Raw genomic sequence first — 23,286 nt, forward strand, 5'->3', positions numbered from 1 at the left:
AGTATTTTACTGGATTACTTTATTATTTTACTGGGTGACTTTCACTTTTACTTGAGTCATTTTCTATTAAGGTATCGTTACTTTTACTCAAATATGACAATTGAGTACTTTTTCCACCACTGCCAAGAAGAATCGAGGATGTATTTGTTGCAAAAGGTGCTTCAACAAGGTACTGAGTAGAGGATCTGAATACTTATGTAAATGTTATATTTCAGATATTGTTTTGTTTTTGCAAAAATATATTTAAACATGTTTTGCTTTGCCATTGTGGGGTATTGTGTGTAGATTGATGAGGGGAATTTAAAAAAAAATCAGTTTTAGAATAAGGCTGTAACGTAACAAAATGTGGAAAAAGTCAAGGGGTCTGAATACTTTCCGAATGCACTGTGTAGATGTATATATACAGTTGAAGTCGGAAGTTTACATACACCTTAGCCAAATACATTTAAACTCAGTTTTTCACAATTCCTGACATTTAATCAGAGTATAAATTCCCTGTTTTAGGTCAGTTAGGATCACCACTTTACTTTAAGAATATGAAATATCAGAATAATAGTAGAGAGAATGATTTATTTCAAATCAAATCAAATTTTATTTGTCACATACACATGGTTAGCAGATGTTAATGCGAGTGTAGCGAAATGCTTGTGCTTCTAGTTCCGACAATGCAGTGATAACCAACAAGTAATCTAACTAACAATTCCAAAACTACTGTCTTATACACAGTGTAAGGGGATAAAGAATATGTACATAAGGATATATGAATGAGTGATGTTACAGAGCAGCATACAGTAGATGGTATCGAGTACAGTATATACATATGAGATGAGTATGTAGACAAAGTAAACAAAGTGGCATAGTTAAAGTGGCTAGTGATACATGTATTACATAAGGATGCAGTCGATGATATAGAGTACAGTATATACATATGCATATGAGATGAATCATGTAGGGTAAGTAACATTATATAAGGTAGCATTGTTTAAAGTGGCTAGTGATATATTTACATAATTTCCCATCAATTCCCATTATTAAAGTGGCTGGAGTTGGGTCAGTGTCAATGACAGTGTGTTGGCAGCAGCCACTCAATGTTAGTGGTGGCTGTTTAACAGTCTGATGGCCTTGAGATAGAAGCTGTTTTTCAGTCTCTCGGTCCCAGCTTTGATGCACCTGTACTGACCTCGCCTTCTGGATGATAGCGGGGTGAACAGGCAGTGGCTCGGGTGGTTGATGTCCTTGATGATCTTTATGGCCTTCCTGTAACATCGGGTGGTGTAGGTGTCCTGGAGGGCAGGTAGTTTGCCCCCGGTGATGTGTTGTGCAGACCTAACTACCCTCTGGAGAGCCTTATGGTTGAGGGCGGAGCAGTTGCCGTACCAGGCGGTGATACAGCCCGCCAGGATGCTCTTGATTGTGCATCTGTAGAAGTTTGTGAGTGCTTTTGGTGACAAGCCGAATTTCTTCAGCCTCCTGAGGTTGAAGAGGCGCTGTCAGTGTGAGTGGACCAATTCAGTTTGTCTGTGATGTGTATGCCGAGGAACTTAAAACTTGCTACCCTCTCCACTACTGTTCCATCGATGTGGATAGGGGGGTGTTCCCTCTGCTGTTTCCTGAAGTCCACAATCATCTCCTTAGTTTTGTTGAGTGTGAGGTTATTTTCCTGACACCACACTCCGAGGGCCCTCACCTCCTCCCTGTAGGCCGTCTCGTCGTTGTTGGTAATCAAGCCTACCACTGTTGTGTCGTCCGCAAACTTGATGATTGAGTTGGGGGCGGCCCGTCAGGAAGTCCAGTACTCAGTTGCACAGGGCGGGGTCGAGACCCAGGGTCTCGAGCTTGATGACGAGCTTGGAGGGTACTATGGTGTTGAATGCCAAGCTGTAGTCGATGAACAGCATTCTCACATAGGTATTCCTCTTGTCCAGGTGGGTTAGGGCAGTGTGCAGTGTGGTTGAGATTGCATCGTCTGTGGACCTATTTGGGCGGTAAGCAAATTGGAGTGGGTCTAGGGTGTCAGGTAGGGTGGAGGTGATCTGGTCCTTGACTAGTCTCTCAAAGCACTTCATGATGACGGAAGTGAGTGCTACGGGGCGGTAGTCGTTTAGCTCAGTTACCTTAGCTTTCTTGGGAACAGGAACAATGGTGGCCCTCTTGAAGCATGTGGGAACAGCAGACTGGTATAGGGATTGATTGAATATGTCCGTAAACACACCGGCCAGCTGGTCTGCGCATGCTCTGAGGGCGCAGCTGGGGATGCCGTCTGGGCCTGCAGCCTTGCGAGGGTTAACACGTTTAAATGTCTTACTCACCTTGGCTGCAGTGAAGGAGAGACCGCATGTTTTCGTTGCAGGCCGTGTCAGTGGCACTGTATTGTCCTCAAAGCGGGCAAAAAAGTTATTTAGTCTGCCTGGGAGCAAGACATCTTGGTCCGTGACTGGGCTGGGTTTCTTCTTGTAGTCCGTGATTGACTGCCACATGCAGGGTCTACAGCTTTTATTTCTGTCATCATATTCTCAGTGGGTCAGAAGTTTACATACACTCAATCACTATTTGGTAGCACTGCCTTTAAATTGTTTAACTTGGGTCAAACATTTTGGGTAGCCTTCCACACGCTTCCCACAATAAGTTGGGTGAATTTTGGCCATTCCTCCTGACAGAGCTGGTGTAACTGAGTCAGGTTTGTAGGGCTCCTTGCTCACACATACTTTTTCAGATCTGCCCACACATTTTCTATAGGACTGAGGTCAGGGCTTTGTGATGGCCACATTAATACCTTGACTTTGTTATCCTTAAGCCATTTTGAACACTTCTCCTTCATGAGAGTTATGATGGCTGCATGGTCCCATGGTGTTTATACTTGCGTACTATTTTTTGTACAGATGAACGTGGTACCCTCAGGCGTTTGGAAATTGCTCCCAAGGATGAACCAGACTTGTGGAGGTCTACAATTGTTCTTCTGAGGTCTTGGCTGATTTCTTTTGATTTTCCCATGATGTCAAGCAAAGAGGCACTGAGTTTGAAGGTAGGCCTTGAAATACATCCACAGGTACACCTCCAATTGACTCAAATTATGTCAATTAGCCTATCAGATGCTTCTAAAGCCGTGACATAATTTTCTGGACTTTTCCAAGCTGTTTAAAAGCACAGTCAACTTAGTGTATGTAAACTTCTAACACACTGGAATTGTGATACAATGAATTATAAGTGAAATAATATGTCTGTAAACAATTGATGGAAATATTACTTGTGTCATGCACAAAGTAAATGTCCTAACCGACTTGCAAAAACTATAGTTTGTTAATAACAAGAAATTTGTGGAGTGGTTGAAAACAAGTTTATAAGACTCTAACCTAAGTGTATGTAAACTTCTGACTTCAACTGTAAATTAACACAACATATAAAAGTGTTGGTTTCATGAGCTGAAATAAAATATCTCAGAAATGTTTCATACACAAAAATCTTATTTCTCTCAAATGCTGTGCAGAAATGTGTTTACATCATGTTAATGAGCATTTATCCTTTGCAAGATAATCCATCCACCTGACAGGTATGGCATATCAAGAAGCTGATTAAACAGCATGAACAGTACATAGTTGCACCTTGTGCTGGGGGAATTGTCTCACAAATGCCACAGATTCCAAAGTTTTTGAGGGAGCATGCAATTGGCATGCTGATTGCAGGAATGTCCACCAGAGAATTGAAAGTTTAGTTCTTTACCATAAGCCGCCTCCATTGTCATTTTAGAGAATTTTGCAGGACGTCCATCTGGCCTCACAACCGCAGACCACATGTGTGGCGTTGTGTGGCTATACGGTTTGCTGATGTCAACGTTTTGAACAGAGTACCCCATGCTGACGGTGGGTTTATGGTATAGGCAGGCATAAGCTACGGACAAGAAACATCATTGCATTTTATCGATGGCAATTTGAATGCACAGAGATACCTTGATGAGATCCTGAGGCCCATTGTCATGCTATTCATCCGCCGCCATCACTTCATGTTTCAGCATGATAATGCACGTCCCCATGTCACAAGGATCTGTACACAATTCCTGAAAGCTGAAAATGTCCCAGTTCTTCCATAACCTGCATACTCACCAGACATGTCACCCATTGAACATGGGATACTGGGATACTGGGATACTCTGGATTGACATGTATGACAGTGAGTCCAGCCAATATCCAGCAACTTCGCACAGCCATTGAAGAGGAGTGGGACAACATTCCACAGGACACAATCAACATCCTGATCAACTCTATGTGAAGGACATGTGTCGCACTGCACCAGGCAAATGGTTGTCACACCAGATACTGACTGGTTTTCTGATCCACGCCCCTACCTTTTTTTTTAAAGATTGTCCGTGACCAACAGATGCATATCTGCATTCCCAGTCATGTGAAATCCATAGATCCTTATATGAACTCTCAGTAAAGTCTTTGAAATGTTGCATGTTGTGTTTATATTTTTGTTCATTATAGTAAAGGAGAGAACAGCCTCAGGGCTTTGGATTGTTGACACCACCGGAGGTGAGTTACACACAGCATGGTAGTGTCAAGCGATGCTGAGTCAGGAGACGGACCAAAGCCCACTTCTAAGAAATGCATTGAAGTAGAGGATACCAACAACTCACCAGTGTTTCTGGACTCTGTCCAATATGTCATGGTGGAAGAGAAAACAGAGATTGGACACCCTGTAGAGATGCTTACTGCCATTGACCATGATGCTAGGCATAAGTCATTTCCATCTTTTTTTTGTAAGAGTAGTTTGACCTATCCATTGACATGTTATACTTTTATGGTGCTGACAACTATCAGTCATTAATCAGTCACTGATTTTGCTTGACTTATGCTTCCACACTTCTGCCTTCAGGTATGTGAAGGGTGGTGATCGGATGACTGGATGACAGAGGAACCTCATACAGGTCTCGTCACTTCAGCGAAGAGACTGGAGTCACCTTTCATGATCAACTATGTATACACAGTCATACTCTATGCAGTTGACAATGGTAAAAACATGAATACAATCAATGCAGGTGATCAGAGTTGTTTGAGTTTTATTCTGTGCCAAAATGCAAGATATATAATTTCACCCACTATGGTATTTGTACATTAACTTCACTTCGTAATGGACAGGTGAACCACCGATGACAGGCTACGGGACCCTGAGAATCCACGTGAAGGACCAGAATGATAACGTCACATATCTGAGAGAGGACTGGACGTGTGTCTGTTGGGCCAACATTGCAGCCTCTGACCTGGACCAAGAGCCCTATAGAGGACCCTTCCAATTTGAGCTGCTTGGAAAATGGGTAATGGACCCTTAATATGCCATTTAAAAACACACCTTAAGTTCGTGACAACTAAATCCTTGAGAACAGACAAAAAAACCTGCTGGAGCCTGCTGTGTATGCAAGCCAATGCGTTCTCCTTGTACAACCCCTCACAGTTCTTTCCCGCCCAACTGCCACCAGAGAAGGGACGAGCAACTGTCACCCGATGGGACCATAGTCAGTCACCTCCATGTGTGGTACTGCTTTTAATTTATAGGAAAAGACTTCAATTAAAATTTATATCAGACTCTTCTTCCTGCTGCTGGAGATTATGTCTCGTGGAGATGTAGATGTCAACATCTCCATCTCTGGAGCTGTCCTGCTTCACTCAAACATTGAGGAAACAGGAACTGAGGTAATACTCAACCTATGTAAAAGCATTGTTTTGTATGGCTTGACAATATAGTAAGGCACAAGTTTAGTTAACTGTTGACAAGGGAATTTAATGCCAAGGTACACAATATGCTGCCTAAAGTAAATGAGCAATCAAATTAGTTGGGATCACATTGGAGGAATGCAACAAATCGAATGGAGCTACAGTTATTGGGGCAATAAACAAACTTTTGGGGATGAATCACTATCCCTCACCAATTGTACAGGTTTTAGGCCAGTGCTTTATAAGACCTAAGAGACCTAAGATCAAGGGGAACAGTATTTGCCATCTCTTCAATGGCAGCTCAATATATACCGTATGCATTATCTCTGGTCATTTAAAATGATCCACTTCAATTATACACGCAGGCCTCATTTTAGCTTGGTCTTGATTTCATACCCATATGCTGTGCTTTCCACTATGAACCTTTAGAACAAGTGCACAATTACAAAACATGGCTGCCATCACCAGGTACAAGACCCTTGACCTGAGAGTGATAACCCAGTTTGTTGAACCTGGGGCCCAGGGTATCTGCACACACCTATGCTAAGGGTTAATTCTACAACAGCAGTTGGAAAAGCATATCAAAATATGTAAATTTGAGATTTCAATGTTGAGTTCACCAAGTTTATTAAATCAGGCCACAAGCAATTTCTCATGTAGTTTATTACTGGATTAGTAACTATACAGGTGTCCCACAGTTGCAATTACATTCAGTACAGAGAAAAAAAAAAGTTTTGCTTTTGTACAACTATAACCAATTTCCATAAATTTACCATGTGGGGAAAAAAACTCCCTTTAAGGGCCATGTGTACATACTTGGCAAGTCCATAGACATGCCAACTTATTTTATTTACAAGAAATAATAGAAAATAAATAAAGGTACATCGCTTTGGTCCAATCGAAGTAAACATTTCCTGAAGAATTATGCCTGCAGTTTTTTTTAACAAGGCAAAATCATGTTCTAATATGTACAGAAATTGCACTACCATGAATGAAAATGGATTCTGAACACAAACTATGTACACAATTGGAATTCCTGCTCAAATAGTGAAGTTCCGTACACAACTTTGACAAGGCACAAATGAGAAATGAAAAGAAATGGCAACTTAAAAATCTTAACCGTCATTTGGATTGAAGGGCTCCAGGGCCAAGAACAAGTCTTTCAAGAGGAAGGGAAGGAATCATAGGACACTTAGTATCAACTCTTACATAAATACCAGTCAAATATAAAACAAAAATACTGATGCCAAGTGATGGTAGTAGGAAAGCACCTAGGAAACTAAAACGCAAATAAAAGCTAACATTATTACAGTAAGTAAGCGGTAGGTAACTGCACACCTGTTCACACCCTTGCACTGTCTACTTTGGGCATAGGGCGCTGGTTGGCCCTCCCAGCTCCTCTCCCACGATTGTCCCCTCGGAATCCTCTGCCCCTCAGGAATCGGCCCGGAACGCCAAACGTCTCCACATTCAGCTTCCTCTCCTCTGCCCAGGTGGTCCTACTGAATGACAGGGCGGGACAGAATCAGACCGCCTGTTAATTCACTACTATTTAAAATTTTAATAAGGTACATATGTTTTTTCTTTTACCTAGACTTCATCTCAGAGACATTGTCAAAGAAGCACTTTGTTTTGTCATAGTAGAACTTCTCCCCAGGAGGATCCTCCACTGTGCCCTCAGTGTTCTGGCCCTCACTAACCCCAGACTCCTCCTCTGGGTCTGAATGAGAACAGGAATTAAAAGAGAAAGGCTACCAACTCCTATAATAATTTTAGGTGTGGTTAAATTGGCATTATATTTCTCTACAGTTAAGCAACTTAGTGTTTAGATTGACAACCAATGTTATACATGCAGTATTTCACTGAGCATCAGTTGGGTTTCAAATTTGGAATCTTGAGAATTCACTTTGTATGCAGGTACCTTTAATGGTCAACTTTTCCTGAAGCTCCTTCTCGAGTTCATCTTTGTGGAACTGAGCATTGGCAGTTTCAAAATCAAAGTCAGACTCAAATTGTAAGGTACTGGCTTTTGAGTTTCCTACAAGAAGCTGACCTCTCCCACGGTTCCTTGCCCTACGATTGCCTGTGAACATGTCGATACATTTAGACATTAAAATATAAAAGCAAATCGCTACAATAGACAATGACATTGCTAATTACCTTGTCTTCGTCTCTGTGGTCTGCAGTTCTCATCATTGCCTTGCCTTTGTTCCTGTGATGTGCCACGCAGTGCTTGACCTAAAAATGGACAAGGGATGAGGGGGGTACCACAACGTCTAGTTAAAGGTCATGACAGCATTGCCAATAAGTGCCATGCCGTCACATTACTCATAGGACAAGTGCAAGTTTCATTTCTCGTGCTCCCTCAATTGATGAGAATGCATAAAGCAGGAGTAAAAACACTTTATGCATTAGTTGAATACCACCGCAAATCAATTAGCAACGGAAAACCTTTTAATCAAAATATTTTGCAATGAAACCTGTTTCTATAACAAATTCAGGTCATTTTCTGTTTCCTGCCATTTGGTTCATATAGTAAAGTTAGTTTCATAACGTTTTGCAAGAGATGAAATGTTTCGCAACGGAAGCCAACTAATGACTACAAAGGTGTTCCTGGTGAGTATTCCAACTATGTCCCACGCTGTACAAGAAGCCCTGATCCTGGTTGTCTGAGCTTACCACTGGAAGGAGCCCTCTGAGACAGAGGGCCATCTCTGCCAGAGTGCTGGGAAGGCCAACCAGACTCTCTGCCTTGCTGCTGGGGGGGCTGACTGGACCCTTTTTTCAGCAGCATTCTCAGCTGGTACAGTCTGGACAGCCTGCTCTACCATCGGGCCTCGTCTTGCTGGAAGGCTGTGAAGTCCCGCTCCTAAGGAAGGCCACGGAATACATGGAGAAAGAGGTTGAGAGATGGATATTTCCCAGAATTCTTGAGATAAGACACTACATGGAGACAAAGTTCAAGAAAAGGTGCTATATAACAGTTAATAAGGGCCTCAGCAGTTTAGGGGCTATTAAGACAATCTTGAAATACAGTACATCATGAAGGTGGCTGTGTGTTTACAAGGGTCTCCAAGACAATTTCACTCACCTAGACCCAGGGAGGCAGCATACTGCTGGTTGAGTAGAGAGCTAGCAGCCAGTTGGTTGTAGGAAGGCACCATACTCCGGTAGGGACTGTATGGGGCCTGGGATGGGTATGTGGACAGGGAGCTCCCAATGGATGACTACAAAAAGGAAAGAAAAAAAATGCTTAGGTCTTATGATGGCTGTGCGCTTCATCAAATACATGGAAGCTAATTCTGTGAAGTTTTTTTTCTTTCAGAGTTAATGTACTAGCCCTCGTCTCCTACCTGTACAATTGCAGGGTCCTGAGGTAAACCATGGTGTGGTTTATGGGGCTCACAGACCGTTATGTCCTTGATGTCACTCCCTCTGAAAATTATGTATTCATAAATGTCATCTTTGGGTGGCACTGGTCTGTCTGTAGGCCGTCGTTCTGTCCCGAATGATTTAACTGTGTGGGGGGAAAAAAGACAATGTACCTTTGGAAGCAGGATTGTTACCCAAGGCATGTAGGACCTGTAGGTCCAAACGCAGCGTGCCAGAGTAGTTCATTCCAAACGTGGAGCATCAATTCGAGGCAAAACCTAATGCTGAAACTCCTCAATTGAGGGAAAGCTCACCCTTTGCCAAAGCCACCGTTGCGTTATCCGTGTCGATTGTATACAAAACGCCCTCATAACGAATCCCGGCCTTGGAGATTAGACTTATTTTACTACCAATATAAGGTGTTCCGGTGCTCATTGTTGCTGTTACAGTAATATCTTATTTCGAATTCTCAAAACAAGTCATCGTTGTTTCCGCATTCCCCTAAGGCTGACACCAAACTCGAATTTATAATGTATCTGCAGGTGCACAATCTGTGAAAACAGGTGCGTTATATTACAAAACCAATAAGCCTCCATTAGCCACGCCTGCTGTTTGAGCGAAATGAAATGAGTATCGTATCACTGCAACATGTCCCTTTTAATAGAGCAATGTTTTTTGTTGGATTTAGCGATTAGCCCAAACGTTTTCTGACAACTCGAAAGTGATTTCTCGATTGACCTACACATGTAGGCTACCCATATTGCATAGGCCTGTCATTGAAGGGGCATCATGAGTCAAGTGTCCGATGCACTATGTAATGTCAGAATTTTTTCAGTCGTTCATGCAAAAACCAACCCAATCTGTTACATTTATTTAACGTGCATTTTTCTAAAAATGTCTAAATAGTCTATTTGTGGGCAAAAATCATTTGTATGGGAAACTGGCTCTATTGTCATAGTATTTGTGCTTTTATTTGTTTCACTTGTGTTAATATATGTTTTATACATTTAGTCCATTTTTCTTCATTGTCTGTAAGCATTGTTTTTTTTCGGCAGTAGGCCAATCTGAAAAAAAGGATAGGCTACAAGCATATGCCATCAATTACAGAACATTCTGTAAATAGTTTATCATTTATCAATTCCATACATTTATTTCACACCGAACACAACTTGTTCATATATGTTGACTGTCCCCGTGTGGTTTTGACAGCATTCTAAAATGTTGTTGGCAGAGAACTTTTGGCCGCGGCCCCCTCAAATGCATTTCCAAAGTGTAGCTCCAAACTTCCTGAGCAAAAACAGTGGAAGCTGTTGAAGCTGGAGACTCAGATCCGCAACAACGGGGAATTTGCATAAATGTATGGTCCGAATTCTGTCGCTAACCATAATTTCATAATCGAATATATATGGTAGCATAGAGCAAATCTAGAATATGAATGGAAACCAGTGGATTAGTGAATGAAGCGCGCCAGTTAACTGAGTTTATGGGGATATAAAGAAGGACATTATCGAACAAAAGGACCATTTGTGATGTAGCTGGGACCTTTTGGCGTGCCAACAGAAGAAGATCTTCAAAGGTATGGCATTTATTTTATCGCTATTTCTGACTTTCGTGGCCACCGTTGCCTGATTGTAAAATGTTTGTCATGCTTTTGTGTGCGGGGCGGGGCGCTGTGCTCAGATAATCGCATGGTGTGATTTGCCGAAAAGCCTTTTTAAAATCTGACACAGAGGCTGGATTAACAAGAAGTTAAACTTTATTTTGATGTAAGACACTTGTATTTTCATGGAAGTTGAATATTACAATTTCTGTCATTTGAATTTTGCACTCTGCAATTTCACCGGAAGTTGTCATATCTATCCTGTTAACGGGATTTGATTCATAAGAGGTATTAAGAAAATCAAAATATATTTGAGCTAATTCAAATAGCCACCCTTTGCCTTGATGACAGCTTTGCACACTTGGCATTCTCTCAACCAGCTTCACCTGGAATGCTTTTCCAACAGTCTTGAAGGAGTTCCCACATATGCTGAGGACTGGCTGCTTTTCCTTCACCCTGAGGTCCGACTCATCTCAAACCATCTCAATTTGGTTACGGTCGAGGGATTGTGGCGGCCAGGTTATCTGATGCAGCACTCATCACTCTCCTTGGTAAAATAGCCCTTACACAGGCTGGAGGTGTGCTGGGTCATTGTCCTGTTGAAAAACAAATGATAGTCCCACTAAGCCCGAACCAGATGAGATGGTGTATCGCTGCAGAATGCTGTAGTGTCTTGAATTCTAAATAAATCTGTGCCACCAGCAAAGCACCATAACACCACCTCCTCCATGCTTTACGGTGGGAATTACACATGCATAGATCATCCGTTCACCCACACCGTGTCTCACAAAGACAGCGGTCGGAACCAAAAATCTCAAATTTGGACTCCAGACTAATGGACAAATGACCATTGCTCGTGTTTCTTGGCCCAAGCAAGTCTCTTCTTCTTATTGGTGTCCTTTTAGTAGTGGTTTCTTTGCAGTCTCCTCTGAACAGTTGAAGTTGATATGTCGTTTACTTGAACTCTGAAGCATTTATTTGGACTGCAATTTCTCTAATAAATGTATCCTCTGCAGCAGAGGTAACTCTGAGTCTTCCATTCCTGTGGCGGTCCTCATGAGAGCCAGTTTCATCATAGTGCTTTATGGTTTTAGCGACTGCACTTGAAGAAACTTTCAACGGTTTTGTAATTTTTCGTATTGACTGACCATGTCGTAAAAGTAATGATGGACTGTGGTTTCTCTTTGCTTATTTGAGCTGTTCTTGCCATAATATGGACTTGATCTTTTACCAAATAGGGCTATATTCTGTATACCAACCCTACCTTGTCACAATACAACTGATTGGCAAAAATGCATTAAGAAGGAAAGAAATTCCACAAATTAACTTTTAACAAGGCACACCTGTTAATTGAAATGCATTCCAGGTTACTACCTCATGAAGCTGGTTGAGAGAATGCCAAGAGTGTGCAAAGCTGCCATCAAGGCAAAGGGTGGGTACTAAAAATGATCTGAAATTTAAAATATATATTTTGATTTGTTTAACACTTTTGGTTACTACATGATTCCATATGTCTTATTTCATAGTTTTTATGTCTTCTTTATTCTTCTACAATGTAGAAAATTGTACAAATAAAGAAAAACCCTTGAATGAGTAGGTGTGTCCAAACTTTTGACTGATACTGTATATTTGGCTATTTCTTAGGAACTCTGATGGTGTTTATCTTTTTCCAACAGGAGGGTAAAATTGAAGCCGAGGACTTCACCAGCAGGTTATGCAGAGAGCTAAACTTCTCACCTCAGCCTTACCTTGTGTCTTTCCTCAAGGTTAGGAATCCTTCTGCGCACCAATCAATAAACAAAACCAAGTCATGACCCAGTCTTCAGCACCACCACCAGTTTGCTCTCACCAAACTCTCCAACCATTCTAACCAATTACCATATTACTGCACTGTTTCTAATGTCTGCCTTTCTGTCTGTGTCTTTCTGCACTCCAGAGGACCCTCCCTGCTTTCCATACAGTGCTGGACAAATATATGAACACCCTGTCACTTTTCTTAAATAATTCCATACATTTCTTCTAAAATAAATTTTCATTAAAAAAAACTTCATCACACCTTATTGAATATTCAACATTGCAGAACCAATTTTGTTTTTGTAAAATTAAGTTCACAATTTTTATTTAGAAAATGACATGGCATGGACAAAGTTATTGGCACCCTGGAGCTAGTACTTGGTTGCACAGGGTTTGGCCAAGATGACTGCAGACTTAACCTTCTTTTAGCCATCAATGAGCTTGCTGCACCTTTCTACTTGAGGTTTTACCCAATTCTCAGCAGAAAACTGCTCCTATTAACTGCTGTTTTCAGCTCTTGCCATAGGTTTTGAATGGGATTCAGGTCTGGACTCTTCGCTGGTCACACCAGAACAGTCCAGCATCTCTTCTTGAACTATTTATGGGTGCTTTTTGATGTGTGTTCGGAGTTGTCCTTCTGTAAGACCCACAACCTTCAATGGAGACTCAGTTTGTGGATACTGAGTTGAACATTGGACTCCAAAACACCAGATAATCTGCTGATTTCATGTCTTGTGCACTTTCAAGTACCAGAGGCATCAAAGTAACCCTGCAGCATTATCAAACCTCTGCATCTTTGATTGTAGGGAGGGTGATATTTTCAATGAATTATTAATTTGGTGGAAAGTAAACGCAGCACTGATCTGTATTGCCAAAGATAGGCATTTTGTTTCATTGGTCCACAGAACATTTCCCCTATGATTTAGGCTTGTTTAAGTTAAATCAGTCTCTTGTGATTCCTTCAGCAGTGGGGTCTTCCTATGTTTGCCAATGACCAAATGAAGCATTCAAAGAAAATAACACCCTCCCTACAGTCAAATATGGGAGAGGTTCGATAATGTTGGGGTTGCTTTGCTGCCTCTGGTACTGGGGGGGCCTTAAATGTGTGCCAGACATCATGCAATCAGCAGATTATCAAGTTATTTTGGAATGCAATGTTCAACTCGGTGTCCAAAAATGGTGTCTCTGTTGAAGGTTATGGACCTTCCAGCAGGACAACCCCAAATATACATCAAAAGCAACCTGGAATGGTTTAAGAAGAAATGCCAGCAATGAGTACAGATCTCAATCACATCCATAACTTATGGCTATAGCTGAAAACAGCAGTTGATGGAGGTTATGACACCTACCGCCATACCCCGTTTAAAGGCACTTAAATCTCTGAATGGCACACATACACAATCCATGTCTCAGTTGTCCCAAGGCTTAAAAATCCTTCTTTAACCTGTCTACTCCCCTTCATCTACGCTGATTGAAGTTCTTCTCCACTTATTTGAAGTGGATTTAACAAGTGACATAAATAAAGGATCATAGCCATATAAAATATCTAGTTTGTAAAATAGTTGCTGTTGAGCTCAAAATTGAGAGCTGAGAAATAAAAAGTATATCTACAGAATGCTGATAATCTCCTCTCTCCAACTGTGACGATGGGATAGCAGTGTTCTCCCTGCAATTGGGTTTTAAAATGTTATACAATCAGAACACTTTTTCTCACGGAGCATTGGCTCATCACTGCCTCGTCCCTGCTGTATTCACTTCTTGCACACATCCTCTTGAAACATAATAGCAGCTAGCAAGATGGCGATCATGGAGTTTCTTTTTCATGGATGCATTTCTAAAGTGGCTAGTTTGCATCATCAATCTTTTTTTTTTAAATCCATTGAGTGGATGGTAAGGGGGCCGGAACATAACAAATCATTTGTAGACTGCAAAATGACAACAAGAAGCCCAAACATATGTAATATTTGACTAAAACAAAAATGTAAAACTTTACATTTTGTATACGATCACATGTATCTCTGTTATGTGTGGGAATACTTTGGAACAGATTACCAAAATTAAAATCACTTGGAGCTGATTTGCTGGTGTTTTAACAGTCCCTCAAACACACACACACAAAATAAATCAAATCACCTTTGGGCCATGGGCCGCCCGTTGGGGAACCTGCCCTAATCAAATCCTCTAAGTTCTACAGCTGTTCTATTGAGAGCATCTTGACTGGCTACATCCTTGCTTGGTATGACAATAGCACCGCCCTCGATCGCATGCTACTACAGAGGGGTACTGAGGACAGCTCAGTACATCACTGGGGCCGAGTTCCCTGCCATCCAGGATCTCTACATCAGGCGGTGTGAAAGGAAGGCCCAGAAAATAATGAAAGACTCCAGCCACAAGACTACTAAATAGCTAACAAAATGGCTGCATGGAATATCTTACTTGACCCTTGTATTTTATTTGTATTTTTGCACTGTCTCTATATATACTCACACGGCCCTACACACAATAATGACAAAGCTAAAACAGCTTTTTTAAATAAAAAATAAACAGATACCTTATTTCCAAAAGTATTCAGACCCTTTACTATGTGACTCGAAATTGAGCTCAGGTGCATCCTGTTTCCATTGATCATCCTTGATGTTTCTACAATTTGATTGGAGTCCACCTGTGGTAAATTCAATTGATTGGGCATGAAAGGCAAACACCTGTCTATATATACGTTCCCACAGTTGACAGTGAATATCAGAGCAAAAAAAACAAGTTATGAGGTAGAAGGCATTGTCCGGAGAGTGAGATTCTGATGAAAGGCAGCAAAGGTACTGGAATTGTATCAGAAGCACAGACCAATTCCACTATCACTCCCTTTTTATATTTGACTTTCAGGGCCACTAGTGGGGAGAAGTGAAAATGAATGACTTTTTTCTGGAGACCCACTTGATCCACTCTGATCTCTTTTCTGTTGGGTGTCCTTTCAGTCTCGATCTCGTCAGGAAGACCCTGAGCAGCTGCGGTTGAAACAGAAAGCCAAAGAGGTTAGAGATAAGAGAATTTGTCATAACAAAATACTGTGTGTCTCTGGAGTGTCCATAGTAGGTGTGTGTGTGTGTATCTCACACGTGTTTCTCCAGATGCAGGAGCTGTTTCAGTTGAGATCGAAGGAAGCTAACCTGATGGCACTGGCAATTGTCGGCCCCAGGAAGATGAGGAAAATGGAGGCAGCAGCCGCTGGAGCTGAGAACATGGTATCCTCCTCCTCCACTCACAGTGTGATGTTTCTTTCTGTATTTAATTCACATTATTAGCTGTCTTTCATTCTCGCTCGCTCACTTACTTGCTGCCTTACACAATCTCTTTGTCTTGCTTTGTTTTTATTTCAATTTTGCCCTCAAACTCACTCTCACCTCTCTGCCCCTTTATTTCTTTCCCCCCACAAACTACCTCTATTGTTCTGACTGTCGCCCTCTCTCAGGGCTCTGGGTCATGTCCCTCTGCGTCTGGTAGTGCTAGTTCTGGAGCGTCCAGACAATTTACCCGCCAGAGCATCACTCGTGTCGACCCCAGGGACATGCTCTTCTGTCTGGAGAATGAGAGAGAGACCAGTCACTCCCACTTCATCGACAGAAGCTTCCTTAAAAAGACACCCCATAGAGACAGACCGGAGAGCTGTCACTCTCGCATCCACTATAGCAACTCCCTCAAATAGAGAGCCCAGACAAAAAGGTATCTACCCTAGAATTGGATAAGAGGGATGGGACAGTGATAAATGGATATCATGCTTCTCCAGGTCACAGTGAATGGATCTGACCAAAGTGAATGGAACGTTTGTCTCCACTGTATACTCTGGTTGTCCTTTTGTTCTCCATCTAGTTCTACGCCTGACTGCTCCCTCTACACTCCACCTTCCCCCAGAACATTCCTGGGACTCTCACATCTTCTAGATTTTTATAAATGTTTTACTTACAATGGAATTCTAAAAATAAAAAAGTAAAGAAGTAAATATTTGCATTATATTAATATACATTTGACTTGGAAGGCCATTTTGTAGTTGCAAATGACAGTTGTACACATTAGGCCTACTGGTCAAATGCACATGAGGGGGTACTTCAGGGGTACTTAAGGCAGAGCAAAATTCAGTTGGTGGTTCAGTAACCAAAAAAGGTTCGGAACCACTTGTCGTCTGAGTTTCCTTCCTGACAAAATAAGCCATATATTTGTATCTGATCTTAAACAGCAACGCAGTGACTCTAGTGACACTATTTTACTTTAACTTTTTATTTTCTTTACCCTTTAACGTGTATACTTTTACTGCATTTATACTAATGGGATATCGCTGTTCAACAGGAAAAGTTAAATGACAAGAGGACGTCTTTAAGGACTGCATGTATTCTATTACCCTTTTCTCAAATAACTTATTAGTGGGGATAATGTTCTATTCTAAACATCAAAACATGCAAACGTTGTACCTTTTTCTAGTGAGATTCTGATGATATTTAATATTAGTGTGAACGAGGATGTTATGCTTTCCTATCTGCTCAATCGGTGCTTCTGTTCCGATGCCTCATTGGACAGCCCTAGCTAGAGCTCAGTATTTCTTTTCCAGATCACTTTGATTTTAGATGCAGATTGTTCAATACCTTTCCATATTTGCCTCTTACAAAGAAATAAAAGTAAGAGGGGGGGGGGGGGGGATTGGAAGCATAGCATGTCTCCCTTATTTTGAGTACATTTTGCACAGACACTTGTTCATATGTAAATATTTTACCTAAAGTGTTTAACTGCAATGGTTTTGTTTAGGATTGGAAGAGAATAAACCCCTTCAATAAAAGTGGAAAAAATATTTATTCCTTGCCATATCTTATACAAGTACTTGGGAGTATGTCTAGATGGTGCACTGTCCTTCTCTCAGCACATACCAAAGCTGCAGGCTAAAGTTAAATCTAGATTTGGTTTCCTCTATCGTAATCCCTCTTTCACCCCAGCTGCCAAACTAACCCTGATTCAGATGACTATCCTACCATACTAGATAACAAAGACATAATTTATAGATCGGCATGTAAGGGTGCTCTCGAGCGGCTAGATGTTCTTTACTATTCGGCCTTCAGGTTTGCCACCGATGCTCCTTATAGGACACATCACTGCACTCTATACTCCTCTGTAAACTGGTCGTCTCTGTAGACCCGTCGCAAGACACACTGGTTTATGCTTATTTTTAAAACCCTCTTCGGCCCCTCACTCCCCCTATCTGAGATATCTACTGCAGCCTCATCCTCCACATACAACACCCGTTCTGCCAGTCACATTCTGCTAAAGGTCCCCAAAGCACACACATCCCTGGGTCGCTCCTCTTTTCGGGTTCGCTGCAGCTAGCGACTGGAACGAGCTGCAACAAACACTCAAACTGGACAGTTTTATCTCAATCTCTTCATTGAAAGACTCAATCATGGACACTCTTACTGACGTTTGTGGCTGCTTTGTGTGATGTATTGTTGTCTCTACCTTCTTGACCTTTGTGCTGTTGTCTGTGCCCAATAATGTTTGTACCATGTTTTGTGCTGCTACCATGTTGTGTTGCTACCATGCTGTGTTGTCATTTGTTGCTGCCTTGCTATGTTGTCTTAGGTCTCTCTTGATGTGATGTGTTTTGTCCTATATTTATATAGTATTTTTTATTTTAAAAATTATCCCAGGCCCCAGTCCCCACAAGAGGTCTTTTGGTAGGCCGTCATTGTAAATAGGAATTTGTTCTTAACTGACTTGCCTCGTTAAATAAAGTTTAAATAAATAAATAAAATAAAAATTTCTTAAGATCCAGATTCATGCACTAGAGGGCAATGCTACATCACTGATCAGCAGCAACCCGGCAAATGATTGGTTCTGATTAATTTGATTCAATGCAAATTCAACCATAGAAATACAATTGACATAATAAGCAGTGTTGGGTAGGTAATAGGTGTGAACTACATGTAGTTCAACCATGAATTAAACTACGGTTTGCAGTAGCTTGGTGGTAGTTGAAATAAATTATTGGTTGTGTTTTCAGTAGTTTAATACATTTTTTGCCATGTAGCGGTGCAGCTAACTACTGGATCTACACACTGGAACTACTTCTCCATACTGTAGTAGGACTTAGATGAAGTTGGAACTCATGCACCACAGTTTGTGGACTCCACAGTAGGTAAACCTAGCTAGTCCTTCACTACTACCAAAATGAAGCACCGACTTGGGTGAAGCTACAGCAGTCACGTGGCACCAGAAAGCACACCACATTTCAATAATAATTCAAGAGTAGCCTTGTAACTCAGTCCTCCTTACAATCCTCATCACACCTCAGCACACCTCAGCCATATTTATTTTGAGCTTCTCTCCATCCTCAACCTCTGGACACATGACTGGCATTTGAATCAAAACAATTGCCAGCTAGCCAGCTGCCATTAGATAGCGAGCCAAACTAACAAATTACTTGCCAGCTTTAGTCTTTAAACTCCATGCTGGATTCTGATGACATTAACTGTTCATCCTAAAAACAAAAATGCCATAAAAATGTATTAACTATACAAATATTTACAAAATGTACAGGAGCTCCCTGCCTATGTACATATAATACCTATGTACAATGCATTTGGAAAGTATTCAGACCCCTTCCCCTTTTTCCACATTTTGTTACGTGAAAGCCTTATTCTAAAATGCATTAAATAAAAACATTTCCTCATCAATCTACACCCAATACCCCATAATGACAAAGCAAAGACAGGTTTTTTTAAATAAAAAAATGGAAATGCCTTATTTGCATAAGTATTCAGACCCTCGGGTGCATCCTGTTTCCATTGATCATCCTTAAGATGTTTCTACAGCTTGATTGGAGTCCACCTGTGGTATATTCAATTGATTGCACATGATTTGGAAAGGCACACACCTGTGTATATAAGGTCCCACAGTTGAGTAGGATTGTTGTCAGAGCAGGATTGTGTCGAGGCACAGATCTAGGGAAGGGTACCACAAATGTCTGCAGTATTGAAGGTCCCCAAGAACACAGTGGCTTCCATCATTCTTAAATGGAAGAAGTTTGGAACCACCAAGACACTTTCTAGAACTGGCCGCCTGGACAAACAGAGCAATCGGGGGAGAAGGGCATTGGTCAGGGAGGTGTCCAAGAAACCCATTGTCACTCTGACAGAGCTCCGGAGTTCCTCTGGAAATGGGAGAACCTTCCCGAAGGACAACCATCTCTGCAGCACTCTACTAATCAGGCCTTTATGGTAGAGTGGCCAGACGGAAGCCACTCCTCAGTAAAAGGCACATGACAGGCCAGTTGGAGTTTGCCAAAAGGAACCTAAAGGACTCACACCATGAGAAACAAAATGATCTGGTCTGATGAAACCAAGATTGAACTCTTTGGCCTGAATGCCAAGTGTCACGTCTGGAGGAAACCTGGCACCATCCCAACGGTGAAGCATGGTGGTGGCAGCATCATGCTGTGGGGATGTTTTTCAGCGTCAGGGACTGGGAGACTAGTCAGGATCCAGAGGAAGATTAACAGAGCAAAGTACAAGAGAGATCCTTGATGAAAACCTGCTCCAGAGCGCTCAGGACCTCGGACTGGGGCAAATGTTTTACCTTCCAACAGGACAACAACCCTAAGCACACAGCCAAGACAACGCAGGAGTGGCTTTGGGACAAGTCTCTGAATGTCCTTGAGTGGCCCAGCCAGAGCCCATACTTGAACCCGATCAAACATCGCTGGAGAGACCTGAAAATAGCTTTGCAGCGACGCTCCCCACACAATCTGACAGAGCTTGAAATGATCTGCAGAGAAGAATAAGAGAACCTCCTCAATTACAGGTGTGCCAAGCTTGTAGCTTCATATCCAAGAAGACTCAAATATGTCATCGCTGCGAAAGGTGCTTCAACAAAGTACTGATGAAAGGGTCTGAATATTTATGTAATTGTTGCATTTAATTTATTATTTATTTATTATTTATTATTTATTAAATTAAATTAATTTATTAAATCTATAATCCCATTGTTGTGTGATTGAATAAGGGGGAAACAACTATTTCATCCATTTTAGAATAAAGGTGTAACGTAACAAAATGTGGAAAAAATCAAAGGGTCTGAATACTTCTGAATGTACATGCAAGACTTATATAGATGACTTTATAATTGACTGATAACCGTAGTAGATCTACTGATCTGGAACATAAATATTCAACTGGGTGGGGATACCTATGATTTGGGAGAAAATGGACTACTTTAAAATGTAGACACTATAATGGCATATGATGGCACAGATACGAAGATGAGTCCTCTATGGCCTTTTCGTATCTGTATCTGCCCCTCATTGGCTAGAATGGTCCCACCTGATCTCGCCTCCACCTGCCTGCCATCGTTGACCACACGTATTTCCATTGTTAGAGCGGTCACTTGACTATCTTATCAATATAATAGACAATCTTTGGGCAAATGGTGCTTGTTTAAAGCTGTAATATTCAGAAATCTCTCTGTCATTTCCTGCTTTTTAAAATTCTAATAGTTTGCATTATTTCAGTTTATGTGACAAAACAAGCATAGTGAAGAGAATCATTGTATGATCTAAACCACCGTGAAATGTATTTTCAATAACCAGAAATATTTTGTCAGCTTTTTGAAGCTGGTCTACAAAACCAAAACTTAAGAACAGGAAGCATAGAACTAACACACATAGAACAGATCTACCAATTCTTTAACTAGTTTTCAATGCCAAAACGTTAGATACTGCAGCGTTAAATGTCCAATGAAGCTGTTTTTTAAATATCTCAATATCAAATCATTTCTGGGTAACAATTAATTGCCTGAGTTCAATTAAAATGGTAAATATATATATTTTTTTAAAGGTTATTGACCAGTGGACGATGCGCTTCTTTGATTATTTCAGTATTTTATTAGGATCCCCATTAGATGTTGCGAAGGTAGCCGCTACTCTTCCTGGGGTCTTTTGAGCCTAAAATGAAGAAAACCGAGATCCTCCGCAGCTTAGATTGCTTAGCGTATTGTAATATAGATTTGGTTATTGCAGGTCTTGGATAACCAATGCTATAGTAGAGCTGTCAATGGCAATATGCTGTACTGAATTAACATAGTAGCACATTTTTATAAAACATCATAACAGACATTTAGGTAGTCCTAATCGTCCGATTGAACCAATAGAATTGAGATATTCTCTCGTTCCCCTGATCCATTTCCAGTTGGTGGTGTGGTGGTTCATTTCTTTACTATCAAATGAAGATAGACAAACTTATCACACAAGTCAGAGTTATACTTAAACTCAATCATTAATAGTGAGAGCTTTGCAGTAGTGATGGCTGGTCGACGAATCACCGTTTCTGATGATCTGTTGAGAGCGCCGAGACAAAAGTACAAAGGTCTTTTATAGCCAAGATACACCCCTTTCAACCTACATGACGAACAACAGGTATATAGAATGGGTCACAAGGTTCAGATTTGTATGAAAGATACCTATAATACATAGCAGACAGTATCTGCTGTGTCAACAGTTTTCATTGTGTAGAGACCAGTGTCTGGCCCTCCGACTCCAAACTGGAGCCATCTCTCCCTGGTACGGTATAGAACAGAAACATTAACTCATGCTCTGGAATGCTCTTTAGATTTTATCACCCAAAATACATCATACATCTCCTGTCAGTGTTATCTCCCAGAGGCCCATCCTACGCAGAACACACATACACACACAATCGTTTTGAATACTCTATTCTGTTAAATAAAACAACCATTTGATGCAATAACAGCATTATAACATGATCTTGCAAGTTTGCCACCATAATGGACATGCACACGGTGGCGCTGTCTACCAACATATGTACACCCAACATCTGTCATCATCATCAACATCTGTCCCCTAGCTCTATTCTCAACAGAACAGACAGACATACATCTCCACGTGAACATACAGCAGCAGCACACCAAACACATTGGGTGCATCATCATCAGCTAGGCCACTGTGTCCGTCTGCTAACCGTCTGTCCTCTGTTCTATGTCGGGCCGGCTCGGTTCAGTCGTCCACTATTATCATCAAAAGACAGGGAATGGGCTGCACAGAGTGCCGGACGTATTGGAAACAGATGCTACATCAGATGCTAACTGTGGGACAATAGCACCATTCTGCATGCCTGTTGGGACATAGGCCTGATGTTACACTGATTGTGACCAGCTTCAACATGCAGAACAATTCATATAATGGAGAGTTGCTGCTTTCAATACTAATCTATTCTATTTCCATTTCCACTCTGTTCAGTGGTCATGCTGTTGATCTCCACAAAGATTGCAGTAGACCTGGTGCTATTGACGGGTACATGTTTTCAGCTAACCTCAGCAGAGCAAGATCTTCTCAATATGGACGTCATTATGAAATGTAGGCCTACATGGCGCTCTGATTTGATGAATCCCTTGTCCTCTCAACTCAAACAGTGCAGTTTACTCAGTCCAATCTCCAATCTAATACAGCCCGAGGGCGGGGTTAGTGCTCACTGTGTGTCACTCAAAAGCATAATATCATGGAGGCCCTTGCTGTGCATTTTGCTAGATTTTCATTGAATAGTGATGTTTACAGTATCCATAACTTCCACGTGGGCACAATGAGAATGTGGACGAGATCAGGACACAGGTCGCATGTTAGCTCCAGGTATAGACGAGGCTAGCGTTAGTTGCTTCCTTCGTGCCAGACAGACAGGGCATCTGAATACAGCTCTGGTGTGTCAGGCTCACCTGACCTTTGTGCTTCGGCCCAATCCAATATTTTCCCTGGTAATTCCCCCTCTACTGCAC

At 41.4% G+C, this 23,286-nt stretch overlaps 1 protein-coding gene and 2 long non-coding RNA genes across 4 annotated transcripts; 2 read left to right on the plus strand and 1 right to left on the minus strand.

The window, feature by feature from the left end:
- Window positions 1-6,315: 6,315 nt before the first annotated feature.
- On the minus strand, window positions 6,316-9,854 carry lsm14b (LSM family member 14B). Its single transcript, XM_046332431.1, has 9 exons — window positions 9,392-9,854; window positions 9,059-9,222; window positions 8,797-8,932; window positions 8,385-8,574; window positions 8,299-8,318; window positions 7,866-7,943; window positions 7,627-7,788; window positions 7,296-7,425; window positions 6,316-7,207 (listed from the first exon to the last, which is right to left on the minus strand). The coding sequence occupies exons 1-9, from the start codon at window positions 9,510-9,512 to the stop codon at window positions 7,048-7,050; spliced, it is 1,161 nt and encodes a 386-aa protein (XP_046188387.1). The 5' UTR covers window positions 9,513-9,854; the 3' UTR covers window positions 6,316-7,047.
- A 2,199-nt stretch (window positions 9,855-12,053) lies between these two features.
- Window positions 12,054-12,652, plus strand: LOC124020560. Its single transcript, XR_006836099.1, has 3 exons — window positions 12,054-12,109; window positions 12,354-12,443; window positions 12,614-12,652. It is a non-coding gene; the product is annotated as an uncharacterized LOC124020560 (long non-coding RNA).
- Window positions 12,653-15,184: 2,532 nt separating this feature from the next.
- Window positions 15,185-17,145, plus strand: LOC124020568. Of its 2 annotated transcripts, XR_006836101.1 has the most exons (5): window positions 15,185-15,284; window positions 15,444-15,500; window positions 15,597-15,710; window positions 15,938-16,188; window positions 16,336-17,144. It is a non-coding gene; the product is annotated as an uncharacterized LOC124020568 (long non-coding RNA). The 2 variants fall into 2 exon arrangements; XR_006836100.1 differs by having other exon boundaries at window positions 15,938-17,145.
- The last annotated feature ends 6,141 nt before the right edge of the window (window positions 17,146-23,286 follow it).

The sequence above is a fragment of the Oncorhynchus gorbuscha genome, linkage group LG03 (assembly GCF_021184085.1).
Source record: "Oncorhynchus gorbuscha isolate QuinsamMale2020 ecotype Even-year linkage group LG03, OgorEven_v1.0, whole genome shotgun sequence".
NCBI lineage: Eukaryota > Metazoa > Chordata > Actinopteri > Salmoniformes > Salmonidae > Oncorhynchus > Oncorhynchus gorbuscha.

What these genes read in the sequence shown, in the direction of transcription:
- lsm14b (XM_046332431.1), bottom strand. Translation starts at nt 9,512, where the DNA reads ATGAGCACCGGAACACCTTATATTGGTAGTAAAATAAGTCTAATCTCC. An exon ending in GGAAAAGTTGACCATTAAAG is followed by an intron (nt 7,426 to 7,626) that starts GTACCTGCATAC and finishes GTTCTCATTCAG; the next exon opens with ACCCAGAGGAGGAGTCTGGG. An exon ending in GTCTCTGAGATGAAGTCTAG is followed by an intron (nt 7,208 to 7,295) that starts GTAAAAGAAAAA and finishes CCTGTCATTCAG; the next exon opens with TAGGACCACCTGGGCAGAGG.